We start from the raw sequence: 15,179 nt of genomic DNA on the forward strand, positions 1-15,179 counted from the left end.
CCCCCCCAACAATAGAAGCCGAAATCCTCAGTTTAAAATTTTTGATTCAAATTGCTTATGAAGTCGTTTTGGCTATGAAGGAGTCTTTCGCCGCATTCACTTGTACTGTAATGGAAATGTTAGTGGAAGACGCTCCAGCTATTGGCTTGCACAACAATGCACTTCAGAAAAAGGTAAATGAAAACAACCAAAATTTGTTGTTTCCATTATGCGTATCCTTGAGAGATGGTTGGTGAAGGTGGAAAATACGATGTACTCTAGCTCCTTTGTTCGTATCACAAGGTATACTACGTTTAAGACGATCAGTCGTGAAGGATATGTAATACTCAAATAAGATGCTTCATTTCTCGTCGTTCACATTGTTGCAGTACGTTAGTGGGATCACATCAAACTTACAGTTACATTGAACAAATTTAAGCAATGACCTCCATCTGGCGTGAAAATATGCTGATATTTGTCCACACGCAACACACGCAATTTTAAAAATTGGGAATGTCACTCGGATATTTCCCAGTTTTAGCTGGGACATATTCAATCACGTGACGCGTTTAGACCAATTGCGCGTCAGCGAGAATATTTGATGGATTATAACAACCATTAGTAGAATTCTACTAGTATACTAATGCAAATGCTGTAATCTGATTGGCTAAGCCATAGCACACTATCAGCCTTTAGTATGCAGTGGCTTGGTGTCGTCGACAAAAATTGCAACATTTCTCGTTTCTCCGAAGTTTTGAAAGAACATTTACAAACAAATGGATAATCAAATTCCTGAGGAGACTAAAAGGAGGACATTTCCGGTTCCTTGAATTTTAAAAAAGCTCGAAATTTCTGAAAGAAACTGATAAGCGTGCGTGGAAATTTCAAATTGACAATTCAGTGTTCGCGAATTCTCTAAGGCGTGAAGTTTAATACTAAGACCAGAAATAATTGGAATCATTTTTTGAAGGAAATTTCAGTTAGAACTCTACTAAAACAGTTAGATTATTCGCTCTCGATTTCTATGATGCGATAGTTGATGAGGCCTTCGGCCTCATCAACTATCACTTCATAGAAATCTCGAGCTCATAATCTAATTGTTAAATGGACCCTTTTATCGATATGGTAGCCGTTTTGATTTCTATTGATTTGAGAGACATTATGGGATTCTCAAAGCTATATGTATTTGCCTTCTAAGGGTCCCATAATAGCTATTTGAAACAATGTTTCAAAATAGCCGCCGTGTCGGTAAAAGGGTCTATTTGTTAAACTTATATTGTTTGGGTTAATTAATATTCATTTAATCCTTAGTTTTAGACACTGCAGTATGGTCGTCCAAAAGAAACCTTACATACAACAACTCAAGATGCGTTGAGCGAGGTGATGATCCTTGTCAAGGAACGAGCAAAGGCGCATGATTTAAATTCTCTTGCTCAAGTGAGTTCGCGATGTTAATCTAATGGGTTTAAAAAGCTAAAACGGAGATAATCAGCAGTGTCCTTCGTTTGCTTTTCTGATTGCATTTAAACAAAATTGCGAAGGAGACATAATGCACCAGTCATTTGAAATCCACCCCCCCCCCCCCCGCCCAAAAAAAAAAATTGGGGTGTGCCCGGGGCATTCACTTTTAATTTACTGTCAGTGAAATGCAGCGAAAGCCCCGTCTTGAGGGTAAAAAATTCAGAGTGAACTCCCCCGTCCTCTAAGCATCAAGCACAATTCATTGAATAGATTATAATTTTGTTAACAACTGGAGCTTTCACAGGATTTTTTTTCATACCATTAAAGTCAGGTCAAAGCATGATATTAAGCGATTGAAATCATACCTTCTTCGTCATTTGTTCAGCCTCCATGTTTTTTGCGAACATACAACTTGAGCCCAGTCTTCTAAAAGAAGCTGCAAACCACCAGTGAAATCCCCGCCAAACCCCCGTTCAAACCCCGCATTGCATAGCGAAGACGTGAAAAAATGTAAATTCCGCGACTACCTGGGAACCTAAATTGAGTGAAAACGAGGTGAAAATCCCCACTTTGCTCCGGATATCCCCCAGTTTCCATGATGCCCCCCCTCTCTGTTTTTTGCAGCCCCACCCCCTCCTGATAATTATTGCACAGTCCCTAAGTAGTTGATTTGGTTTGAAGGGACATGTTCTAATATTTCCAGAGTATCTGACCGGTATCTCTAGTCGCGAGAGACATTTGTAAATCTCTTTTGGTGCCACTTTTGCAGTTTTTTAGAGTTACTTTTCGGTAGCAAGTCTCGGAGTTTTTGATCCTCTTGCCGCACAACACGTAGGCCGAACGAATCGGCCAATCGCAGCGCATTATGTACACAATGAGGTTCGATTCAAAAAGCGCCGCTTAGCGATAACCGATTCATTCTGTAACTAGACCAGCTCGGACTCAGGCAGCCGAATATAAAGTTAAGCTGGACCATTGGTCTCAACCTCCTTGTAGTTCACCCTCGAGACCAGATGAGTTGAGCCATGATATTCCCTAAATCTGTTTGGCAACAAACATATGGTTAGATTGCAAAACAGTCGTATTCTTTGCGAAAGCGGGCGACGGTCAATATTCGAACGAAAGGTCTGAAGCGAATGTAAAAACGGCGAGGGAGAATGGGGAGAGACGCTAAAAAATGGACAGCTGCAAGGTTTCACTTTTTCAGGTAAATTCTACACACAGTCGGCAATGAGACGTCCACCAAAACTTAGGTTTTGTCAAGACGCTTTTGCGCTGAAGGTCGCGTGTGATTGAAAACCGCTGTAAGATGTGGGTGGAGCTGTCAAGCAATTTCTGTCACCTCGGTGATATTATACGACCCCCGCTTAGAACGAATTCGTTGTATGAAAAGCCGACAGTCGTTTTCTCGCCTCACACGCCCTACGGGCGGGTGAGGCTCGCGCGCTTCACACGCGAGGATCGCGTTTACGGCGCTTCGCGCCTTCCGAAAACGTCCAAAAACGACTGTTTTACCGTCTAACATATGGTTTGGTATCGATGCTTCCTTTTGACGCTAAATGTCAAACAGGTGTCAGACCAAACGACCTCTCTGCATACTCACAGGAAACATTTTTGTTTGATATCGACATTCAGACTGGAGAACACTTGAAGATGAACCTGCCCGAAGGTACGTCCTGTGAAATGTATATTTATTACAAGAGTACTGAGGAAGTTTTGATTTCATTGTTAGTGATATTGATAAGTCGTTTATACTGTTCTCTTCAAATAGCCAGTCGATTGAGGTTCGAGGAGAGTTCAGAATTTGATCACAGATGATCGCATGCCTATGTCTTACGTTTCTGGAGCAAACTCGTTTAAAATATAGGTTGCTGGACACGAATAAGAGATCATGACAGTTATAATAAAGGTAACTAGAGAAATTAACATAAACACAGGAACAATATGCGTATTGGATTGTCAGTGGATTGCTTGATATTTGGTGAAGAAACTGTAAGAAACATGGAGAACACGAGATTTCGAGATCATAGCAGTGTAGTAAAGAGAGAAAGCTGTTACTTCTCACCCCTTATTTTTTTCTCAGTCCGTGATCATGGCACAATTCAACAAATCTAGCAATCTGATTGGTTCCGGAGCGGGTGAAATTATCCAATGCGGCTTGCCATCGTCGTTTTTTTTTTTTTTTTCATCTATTTTCGTGAACAAATTAGCGATAATCGACGTCAATCGTTTGCCTTATTACGCGTTCATCGATGATTAAGGTGGCGGCTCGATAGGATAAGACATGACGATGTTCAGGAGAAAGGCAATGTTTTTGAAAATATAAGATGTAAAACCGTTGAACATTTGTAAAAACCATTTTCAAACGATCTTGCTGAATTTGCCTCTAGATGAGTGTGAAATTCAAGGAAAGTACACAGTGGCCGGGTATAATTTTTTACTATTACAACGGCCATAGCAACGGCTGTTTACGCCGGGTCAGAAAATGATGACTACAAATATAGATCAGTTTCTACAAAAGTGAACTCGAAAACTCTATATTTGCAATTACTTGTGAAAAGAGTCCCCTGAATCACCATCACAGGTTCATTCATTTCCGTTATGAAAAAGGAATATTTTCTACAACTGTTCCTTAATTAATACATCTTTTAATTATTTTTCTAGTATCTGAGTTACTCATTCGTTGCGACGATTTTTTACGAATGGTTTGTAGACGGCACAGAAGCCAATTCAAACAGACAAACCCATTTGAAAGCCAATTTATCACAGGAAAAAATAAACATGTTATTTGCCTAAAAATTGAGTAAATGTAGTCAGGAGATGATATAGCTAATAAAAAAGTGCCGTTATTTGCGTCTAGATGTGATGTTATTTGCCTGCTTATAATAAAAATAGGGTCGGTCCGTATAGTGAAAAACTGTGATTTCGGACTTGAAAATACTGCCGGCAGCATTTTCAAGACCTCGGTCACAGTTTTTGACTATGCGGACCTCCCAGGCACTGTAATAACTCGTTAACCACATTTAAGGTAGGTTAAGACACTTAATATTTCTCTCCCAGATTTGACTGCATTTCGACCTACAAGTTGACATCTCGGTATAAAACAGTAATTTGTTTCATAGAAGGAAAAAAAATGCCCGCCCAGTTTTCTCACAAAGAGATACATTCCAGTTTATCGATCTGTGAGAAATGAAAAATCGCCGTTTATCATTCTTTGGCCCGAATTAGACAGATTTGGCGCTCAAGTTTGCGTGAAAAGCTAAAGCCCGGGTTGTTCGAAAGGTAGATAGCGTTATCCACCTTTCGAACAACTAGGGCTAGGGCTATACTAGTATTTTGTCCAAGAAGTTTCGTCCCGGTTACCTAGACTGGAGTGTTTATATGGGAAAATTTTCATCCCGGTTACCGAGATCTCGGTCGCAAAAACCGAGATCCCGGTAACCGGACCAGCCCGGCTTCTCATTTGAACACTTCGAAATTTTTACGAAGGAAAGAGTGGCGGGCGAGATCTCGGAAACCGAGCCAGCCCAGTTGACCGGGCTCATGAATTAAGAGGCCTTAAGTGTGGTGCTAATCATCCAGCTTTATGCATAATGACTTTATTGTATGAAAATGTCCCTCTCTATTGACTCTATTGTTCGTTTCCACGATATTCCTGATACTGCGTATTTTTCTAAACACTTCGGATGTTTCCGACTATTCTCCGCAAGTGTGAGATCGTGTTGGTCTTTTTTTATAAACTTCCGTGACACATGATAAATTTCTGCCTGCAAATGATTGGCTTGTGAAAAACCTAGAGAACGCTCACCTACCATTTGTGCACGTGTTTACGTGTGCACGCTCCCATGCAAATTTCTTGTCAAATGTTTTCTCGTTTCTTCTGAAACGAGCTGGCTTCAACTTTTGTCCGAGCTTGCCGTACCAAGAACACAGTGAACATGGATTCAAGCAGATACAAAAAAGCATCTCAGTTGGCAAACCTGTGGAAAGTGCAAAAACCTATACTCTAGAAAGGAAAGGTAAGAAAGCTAAAGCCGTTTCCCAGCCTTGCCGACTGCGTGGTCAATGAAGCGCTTGTCTATGGTCGTTATTCGTCTACATGCACACCTCTGAAATAGTTTAATAGTATAATATTCTTAGATGGTGAAGTGATATGTTTTCTAGCTCTCGATGAAGCTCTTGTTATGCTCGAAAAGTTTATATCACAAATCATGACGAGTGATACACATGATACTGAGAATTTTAAGTTTGGCTTGAACCTGCCCATTTTGAACTGCGCCAAAGCTCTTGTCCTTTGTTATAATGTCGTTTATGGAGATTAAGCTTCTTATAAATTTTTTTGCTTAGAATTTTAATTTCGATGTAATTTTATTTCGTAGCTCTTAAAATATAAGTCCGGACCCTCAGTCAGAATTTCAGTCGTCGAGTTATGGGGCGCCGTTTGTAAATTTATTATTTAGACCGAATTTATGCCATTTTCCCCTTATTTATAAATAATTGGAAATGCCACAAAATTTGTTCATAAATAAGACACAAGAACTTGTCCGTTGATATGTAAATAATTATTTTAGGTACGTCCTGATTTATAAATAATCTTTTACCATAGAGTTATTATATATAAATAACAAACTAAACAACTTCAATTATTTATAAATCAGGTCATCTCTAAAATAGTTATTTACATATCATAAAGTTTGTAAATCCCATTATTTATAAATAAATTACTTCGCCGGGAGTGTAAATTCATTGTTTAGAAATAATAAATTTCACCTTGCCGAGTGTAAATTTATTATTTATAAATAATGAACTTTACTGAGTGTGTAAATTCATTATTTACAAATAATGAATTTCACCTCGCCGAGTGTAAATTTATTATTTATAAATAATGAACTTCACTGAGTGTGTAAATTCATTATTTAGAAATAATGAATTTCACCTCACCGACTGTAAATTTACTATTTATAAATAATGAACTTCTCTGAGTGTGTAATTTCATTATTTAGAAATAGTGAAGTTTCATCTCGCCGACTGTAAATTTATTATTTAGAAATAATGAATTTAACCGTGTGTGTAAATTCATTATTTAGAAATTCATTGTTTAGAGATAATGAAGTTTCATCTTGCCGAGGGTAAATTTATTACTTAGAAATAATGAACTTCATTGAGTATGTAAATTCATTGAGTATGTAAATAGTGAATTTACACACACGGTTAAATTCATTATTTCTAAATAATAAATTTACACTCGGCGAGGTGAAACTTCATTATTTCTAAATAATGAATTTACACACTCAGTGAAGTTCATTATTTATAAATAATAAATTTACACTCGGCGAGGTGACATTTATTATTTCTAAATAATGAATTTACACACTCAGTGAAGTTCATTATTTATAAATAATAAATTTACACTCGGCGAGGTGAAATTCATTATTTCTAAATAATGAATTTACACACTTAGTGAAGTTCATTATCTATAAATAATTAAGTTACACTCCTGGCGAAGTAATTTATTTATAAATAATGGGATTTACAAACTTTATGATATGTAAATAACTATTTTAGAGATGACCTGATTTATAAATAATTGAAGTTGTTTAGTTTGTTATTTATATATAATAACTCTATGGTAAAAGATTATTTATAAATCAGGACGTACCTAAAATAATTATTTACATATCAACGGACAAGTTCTTGTGTCTTATTTATAAACAAATTTTGTGGCATTTCCAATTATTTATAAATAAGGGGAAGATGGCATAAATTCGGTCTAAATAATAAATTTACAAACGGCGCCCCATATCGAGTCGCGTCAAAAACGCGGCAAATTTGAATTTTGCGCCAGCAAAACACGGTTGTTGAATACAGCGGTCTGTGTGAAGCTACACTCGAGTCGATACTCGAGTCATTCCCAGAGCTCACTGATCATTTTCTTCGAATTCGCTCCTTGTTTGCAAGCGAGCGTGGTCATTAACATCTTTATCTTTATACGTTCAAATCTTGTTACTACACTCCACTTCGTGGTTCTTCGTAGGTTACATTGCAAGGTGAGTGAACAGTTTTTCGGCACAACTTCATGTGAAGCACTATTTCACTTGAATTGAAGCTTACAAATTATTAAGCTTACGCGCGTGTTGGAGTTCTGTGGCGTTTCATTGATACAACGTAACAGGTTTTTTGCCTTGTAAATTGTTGCTTCATGACCAGCATTAATTTATTTCTTTGGCATTTTAGCCAGAATTTAACTTGTATGTTCGGCGTCTTGTGGCTGATGGTTTTTGCATCATTAATAATTTGCACTAAACTTATCAGGATGGTGTTCAATTCATTTTGGTTATTAAGGGCCAGGTCGCACTAGAGCTAATTAACAATTAGACCCGTAGCCCGCAAGGACTACGGGTCAATAGCCCATGAGGCGAAGCCGAATGGACTATTGACCCGTGGCCCTTGAGGGCGAAGGGTCTAATTGTTTTAGTATCACCCAACTAGTCGGACAGAAAAGGTAATAATAAAGTTAGCAAATGTAAGTTGAAGAAATATTTATTTGGGAATAAAACGAAAGAAAGCGTCACGCTTGATGGCGCCAATTTCGCTACTCGATGACTATTACTAATAGTCCCCTAGTAGCGTAGCCAATCAAAATGCAGGATTTGCATTAGTCCACTAGTTGGGTGATACTAATTCAAATTAGCCTATTTCCAAATTTTGGCAAGGAAAAATTGGCAAAAATTTTGCAAGTTCCAAATTTTGGCAGTGGTTGCATCAGACCAACATGTTTGAACCAAAACGTTTAAAGTGCCCATGAAGTAAAAGATAATTGCTGCTGATTTGAAAGGCTTTTGAAAGTAAAGAAGAATGGCGTTTTCCTTTTTGCAATATCTTTTTTCGTTTTAGAGATATTCACGTTTTTGTATTATAAGTGATGACGTCATAGGTGGATCCACTAAAACAGTTCAACACTCAATCAAGAATATCTCTAGGAATATTAAAGCAGTGTTCTTTAAACTTGGCACCAGAAATGTACATCACAAAAGAAACAAACTGACACTCATCATGCCGTCGCCATGACAACAGTTATGCCGCTGGTCCTGTTTTAATTAAAACTAACATTACCAGATTTTATCTTAAACAAGGATCATCCACTCCCAACAATCTAATGGGGAGAGTTAAGACAATATGGGAATCATGTGTGTTGGGAGCAAGACCCTCTGTCCCTTTTCGAAGGGTTGCAAATTGGCATATTCGGTTTTTCACAGAAAGAGACTGGAGCCAAAAGTGTTGCCATGGCAACAACACAAAAGGTGTCATTCTGTTTCTTTTGTGATGCACATTTGTGGTGTCAAGTTTGAAGAACACTGCTCCAATATTTCTAGAGATATTCTTGATTCAGTGTTTTACTGTTCAAGTGGAACCACCTATGACGTCATCACTTTCCTCATTTGCATAACACAAAAACGTAAATATCTCTAGAACGAAAAAAGATATTCCAAAAAGGGAAACGCCATACTTCTTTACTTTGAAAAGCCTTTCAAATAAGCAGCAATTATTTTTTACTTCATAGGCACTTTAATACTGATTGAAATATACGTCACAAAATAGGTGATGGACAAAACAAGCATTAAGAATTATCCGAGCATTTTAGTGGCATTTTCCTGGAAAATTGTATTTTTTTTTCACAGAAAATAGAAATGAAAACTAGTTTTTATGAGAAAATGAAGACTTAACTTGAAATTGACAATAATTGATAAGAAGGAGCCTTAGAAGATTACATTGAAACATCAGTAATGTTGCAGTACAACAGCAAATAGCTTTTCAGGGATAGTCTACTACTTAGCCTCACTGAATGGAGACAAAGCATTAACAGAACAACAGATCATTTGGTGGATCATCTTTTGGTGTATTAAAACTATTATATACATTGTTGTTAACTTGTTATACGACGTATACGTTTTTGTTAAGTGCCCAGATCTGCTAATTGTGTTTAAATGTTAAAATTATTAAGATTTAAAAAACCCTATGTATGAGCATTAACCGAGCATTTTAGCGACTTTTTGGGGGAGACCGAGCATTTTAGTGTGAAAAATGGAACATTGAGGTGGAGCATTTTAGTGGGGAAATAAAAGCATAATGTACAAAAGCCTATCCGTGGATTACCCAAATGGACTACCCTAAATAAAATGGACTAATCCTAAAAATAATATAATATGCCAGCATAAAATGATAATAATAATGCCAGTAACCAGTGTTTTTTTCAAATGCATTGTAAACATTCAGATTCAGGCTGTTAGCTTGCAAATTATTTTGGAACTAATAAATAAATAAAATAAATCACTTTAAGTGGCAAAGTGTTTAGCACTACTGTATCAATGGTGGACACTGAAATAAGCAAACAAATGTGGTAAATTAAACAGAAACTTGTGAAAAATCCCAACTGGCGGGAAGCTGACCAGATGGCTATTTACAAAGTGTGGAGGTGTTGAATCTGGGACCACCAAACACAAATCCACTCAGTGTTAGCGGGCAGGATTTGAATCTGGGACCTCTTGATTACAAATCCAGCGCCCTAACCACTAGGCCACGCCGTCTCCAATTAAGGGCTATTAATAGATGGAAAGGAACTGACTGTTCTGACTACCTTGCTAATTTGTCATTGTTCCTAGAAGATTTACTATTCAGCCATTATTCTTGTCATCTCCTATCATCAGGGCTCGACACTAACGGTAGCCAACTAGCCACAGAGTAGTAGAAATTTAGTTTTGGCTTGTAGGTTTTCGATTTCCACCAGCCACTTTGGCTAGTCAACTAAATGAAATTGGCTGAACTAGTTTCTCTCTTCTTAAAGGAAGACAAACACAAAACTTACACTTTGCTCGGAAACAAGGTCAGAACTTCAAGGTGGACATATCATGGTACTGGGCATGTGCTGTTCAGCACGTATGTCTACTTTTCACTGTGTGGTACATAAACAGGGAACTGAACATGTTAATTTTGTTGAAAGAAATATTTGGCAAACAAGAAAGCACACACCAATGCTCATTTTTGTTACGAAATTTTTTTCATGCGCAAAATAGTGCGGAACTGCAAAAGGATAACATTTCATTTGGCATAACAATATATCGGTGATATGTCGTATGCATACTTACAAACTTACCACTACAGAAATAATTGGATGAGAAAGATTTATTTCCTTGGACATTTAAATCAGCCATTATTAGCAGTCAAATTTTGCCAATGACAGTTTACAGTATTGTTCAGATAGTTGTTTTGCTTTTGAAACATTTCTATGGCGCCTGTCTGTGAAGTCTCGACTGTTTTTACAGTGACGTCTTGGGGGTGTCGATATTTTTCCAAGGAAGTCTCAGAGAAAAACAGAGTCCTGAAAGTCTTTTCGGAACTGGACCTTTTTTGAAACTAGTTTAAGTACAGTATAATTACCAACATTAGGTATTAAAGACAGTGGCTTGCATTGTGCTTTCAAGTCTTGCTACTAATTCTGTTGTTATTGGACCCACCTGAAATTTTCGCAACACGTTAACTTTGCAAATTTTGTGATTTAAAAAAAAAATCGTGAAATTAAAGTGATGCGGATAAGTGTTGGGAACACTTTTGAAGCTAACGTCTCTATATTGTTGGTTAAGTGAAGATTTCTTCTTCACTTAACCAACAATATCACAAATCACAAATTTATATAAAACGTTAACTGTGACAACCTTTTTTTGTTGTGTTATTTAGTAGAAGATTTAATTGTTATTGTTGAGATAGAATTTTTTAGGAGGGTGATTTATTTGATCACAGTCATGGTCAGTTAAGTCATTTATGGTCTGTAAAATGTCAGTTTTTGTTGTCTTTGATTAAGGTGTACATCCAACTTGCAGTTGCAGGTGTGACTCCTCTGAGATATATAGGAATGAGACAATGGATGAATTGATTGAACAGGTGAAGTACATAGAGAATATCTATATCCAGAAGTGTGATAAAACTATATAAAGTTAATAACAACTCTTTTGCATTATTGACCAAGCAATCCAGCAACCTACTAAATGACTGACAGTAACTTTTAACAATTGTCAACATTTACTACAGCAGAATCACTTTCTGTTTGAATGTCAAATGTTAGGACAACAAAAGTTATCAAGTTTAAAGCTCCTTTGTTCTTGACATCAAGTAAATTAAGTCTAATGAAAACTGTTTTTAAATTCAAGTGGATTGTTTTAGAACTGTATGCAGCCATAGATTTGCCCACTCTTGGATACCAAAGTAAATCACCCTACCGTAGGTATGTTCTTAGAAATTTTTTTAGTTCTAATTCATTTATCAGTTTTGTGTATTGTATTTTCAAGTATATATTAAATTAACTGAACAATGAACACTGCATGAAAGGTTGTAGGATGGAGCAGTATGGCATCACAGATGTCAAGCACAACTGCATTGACATAGTTTCATTTTACAATATAAATCCTTTGAAAGAGCTCCTTAATTTGTTTCATTAGATACACACTACTTGAGGTCGTTGTATTAGTTTTGTACCCGAACTGTTCATTTTTGCTCCAAGCATTAGCGCTTATAGAAATTGCTCAATTTGTTGTTTATAATCTTATGTTGCCTTTCTATTGACATCTTACAGGATATAGCTCTGGTATGGCCAAAAAGGAGGCTAGCCATGACAAGCATTTGATGTAACATGTATGTTTTCTGTAGTGTAAATGAAAAGGAATGGATAGACAAATAAAGAATTCCCGGCATGTAGAGAGCATTTACTAAATAATATAGGGTTGAGGATAGGGAACTGGGCCAGGCTTCAAACAGGGATATGATTATGGGGTGGAGTTAATGTTTTGGAATAGGGTTTAGTGTTAAGGGTTAGGGATGTAGGTAGAGGTTAGGTTGGTTGGGGTGAAGGGAAAGATGTAACAGGTTGGTTGGGACTAGTGATGTGGGCTATGCCTTTGGCCTAGGGTTTGCCTGTAAGTATGAGGGTTAAAGCATGTGTGTGTGTGAGAGAGAGTTTGGGCTGGTTAGGCTATATTAGAGCTGCACTGATAAAGATGTAGGATAGGGTTAGTATCCTGGTAAGGGTATGATCCTGCTTAATTATTATATCTTCTTGCACCATTTTACTAATCATTGATAGCTTTTTTTGAATCAATAATACGTTAAAATTGATTTTCTGGGAAAAGTTAAATATTCTATTTTACTGGTTATACTGAGACATTCCTGCTAAATGATTGCATGTGCATGTAGAATGTTACTGCTCAGACTGTGAGGATCTTGCGTGATATCGTGGAACTCAACTGGACAGAACCCCTTGATGAGGACCTCCCTTATTAAGGATGGTCTGACCTGTTTTTGATTGAAAGCTCAATGTGCATTTTTGCTGATGTGAGCCTCCTCAATTTGTCACCGGTAAATATGGCCAATGCATACTGTTTAATGGCCTGAGTGATTCTCATACAGAGTAAACCTTGCCTAACTGACTCTGGTTCATCTGCATACTGTGTATTTTGGTAGTTATATTTGCTGATTGTATCCTGTAATAAACATAATTTTTTTTATCTTGGAAAATTCATGTTGTAGGTGTGAATGAGAGATTCACTCGATCCTTCCTTCGCCCCTTCCTTACTCCTTTGCTTCCTGGTAGACTTTTTGTGATCAAATCTGCTGACCAATGTATAAGATTTTTTGCAGTCATGACAAAGTTCAAGGAGTTCATTTTTTGTTATACATACTGTCATGTATTTCACATGGAGGTGAAACTATTTCCTCATCGAGTGAGTAGTTTAAATTTAAAATAGTAAGATGGTAAGAAAGGGGTAATGCGACAGAGAAACATGGAAACTTGCATTTGATTATTTCTGTGAGTTTTAAGGAACAGAACGTCTCAACAATAGGAATTTGTTATGCATGTTTTCACTCAACCTTTTGAAACCTGAGTAAGTGTAGTAATAATAACGCAGTAACGCATGTGGCATAGGGAATGTCGCGTTTTTTAATATGGAATTTTTATTGGTACAAAAAGCAGTTTAACTTAATTTTCCTTTTATTAAAAGGGAGGTGAGAGTTAATTTGTACATCCTGGTTCAGAAAAGAAAATGAGAACCTGTAGTACAGGATTTTATTACTTGGCCACCCATCCAGTACTTGGCTAAGTTACGCTTTGCTGATCTTATAGAAGCGCTGGTAATGTCTCGGACTAGGATGACTTCATGAATGTTTTAAACAGTGTCACATAAATTAGCCTCAATATATAAGCCATCCACTTGTTTTGATCTAAGTACATGATTATGATGCCGAAATAAAGCAAAAATATTGAAACAATCTTTTTGCATTGTAATAGACCAAAATTTACTTTTGAATGATGTTAACAATTCGCAGACTTCACAGTGTTTACAGATGATCCATTTTCCAAGTTGAATGACTCATGGGACTTTGATTAGCAATGGTACCTGCATATCACAGATTACTCTGATAGTACTGTTGGTCAATGTACGAGTGTGTACTATTTAAATATGGTACAATGATACTCACTACAATGAAAGTATCCTCTCTAATAGTGTTGTGATCACATGCTACTTTACTCATGATATATTATTACTGATTATACTGATCGTATATTATTACTGATTATACTGAGGTAATCCCGTTTAATAACATTGTGATCTTGTGCTACTTTACTCATAGTACATTATTACTGATTTTACTCGTGGTATATTATTACTGATTATTGTAAGGGTATCCTCTTAAATAAAATTGTGATCACAATTAGCTACTTTACTTGTAGTACGTTATTACGGATTATACCGAGGGTACCCTGGTCAATAATATTGTAAGTATGTGCTATGTTACTCGTGGTATATTATTACTCAATTTACTGAGGATGTCACGGTTAATAATGTTCTGATCGCGTGCTACTTTACTCAAGAAACATTTTTAGGGACTATACTGATGGTATATTTGCGTTTGATGAAGTGGAACGCAAACCTAATTTTGACCTGTGGCTTTCCGGAGTTGGTTTACCTGTGCACTGTCCTAGGCCAAAAAACCCACATTCCTGTAAGGACACCAAAATGGCCACCCCGCTTGATTTTTGCAGGGGCATGTCACGGCCAGTAAACTGGTACCGTTTAATGCTAAGACATGATACGACATGTGGCGAACATGTGAGCTAGTCTTTCCAATGGATCTTTCTTTGACTTCTTTCCATTCAGTTGCCGTACGCTTCGCTATTATGTGCTCTCAGCGTTAGATTTTGGCGAATTTTTAATGCTTTGACAGGAGCATTTATCGAAATCTGAGGGAATTGTCCTTGTTTATTAAAACGACTTGGCTTTGGGATGATAACCGTGGAGCAGCTACATTTTGATTGCATTTATTGATTAGTTCCAGTCGCGACAGATAGCTCAGTATTTCCCCTGATGAATAAAGTAGTCTTATAGGTCTTGCCTTCAGAGTACTTTTCCACTGATTCCAAACAATAAAATTTCGACTGGATAAAGACTTGAATTAGTCGCACTGAGTTTGTTTACGATAAACGACCACGTGAACCGAGCTCGCAATTGCAAACGCTAGCTTAGAATAATGTACGTGATTTAAATATCCTATGAAACTTGAGTCTACAGAAACTGGCAGCGTCACGCAACGTATCAACAAATTGTGACCTCTTCACTAGCATGGACTTTGACACTATGCATACATGTGTCTGACTGTAAAACCTCAGTTGCTGCTGAAAAAATTTGATTTTA

The 15,179-nt window shown here is 37.0% G+C and overlaps 1 protein-coding gene across 1 annotated transcript; it reads left to right on the forward strand.

Moving 5' to 3' along the window:
- The first annotated feature begins 2,979 nt into the window (after positions 1–2,979).
- LOC110068941 (uncharacterized) lies at positions 2,980–12,186 on the forward strand. Its single transcript, XM_089281440.1, has 5 exons — positions 2,980–3,109; positions 5,238–5,459; positions 11,297–11,376; positions 11,643–11,716; positions 12,065–12,186. The coding sequence occupies exons 1-5, from the start codon at positions 2,980–2,982 to the stop codon at positions 12,069–12,071; spliced, it is 513 nt and encodes a 170-aa protein (XP_089137566.1). The 3' UTR covers positions 12,072–12,186.
- Positions 12,187–15,179: the final 2,993 nt, after the last annotated feature.

Source organism: Orbicella faveolata, unplaced genomic scaffold (genome assembly GCF_042242905.1).
Source record: "Orbicella faveolata isolate gen_17 unplaced genomic scaffold, um_ofav_v1 contig_48, whole genome shotgun sequence".
Classification (NCBI taxonomy): Eukaryota; Metazoa; Cnidaria; class Anthozoa; order Scleractinia; family Merulinidae; genus Orbicella; species Orbicella faveolata.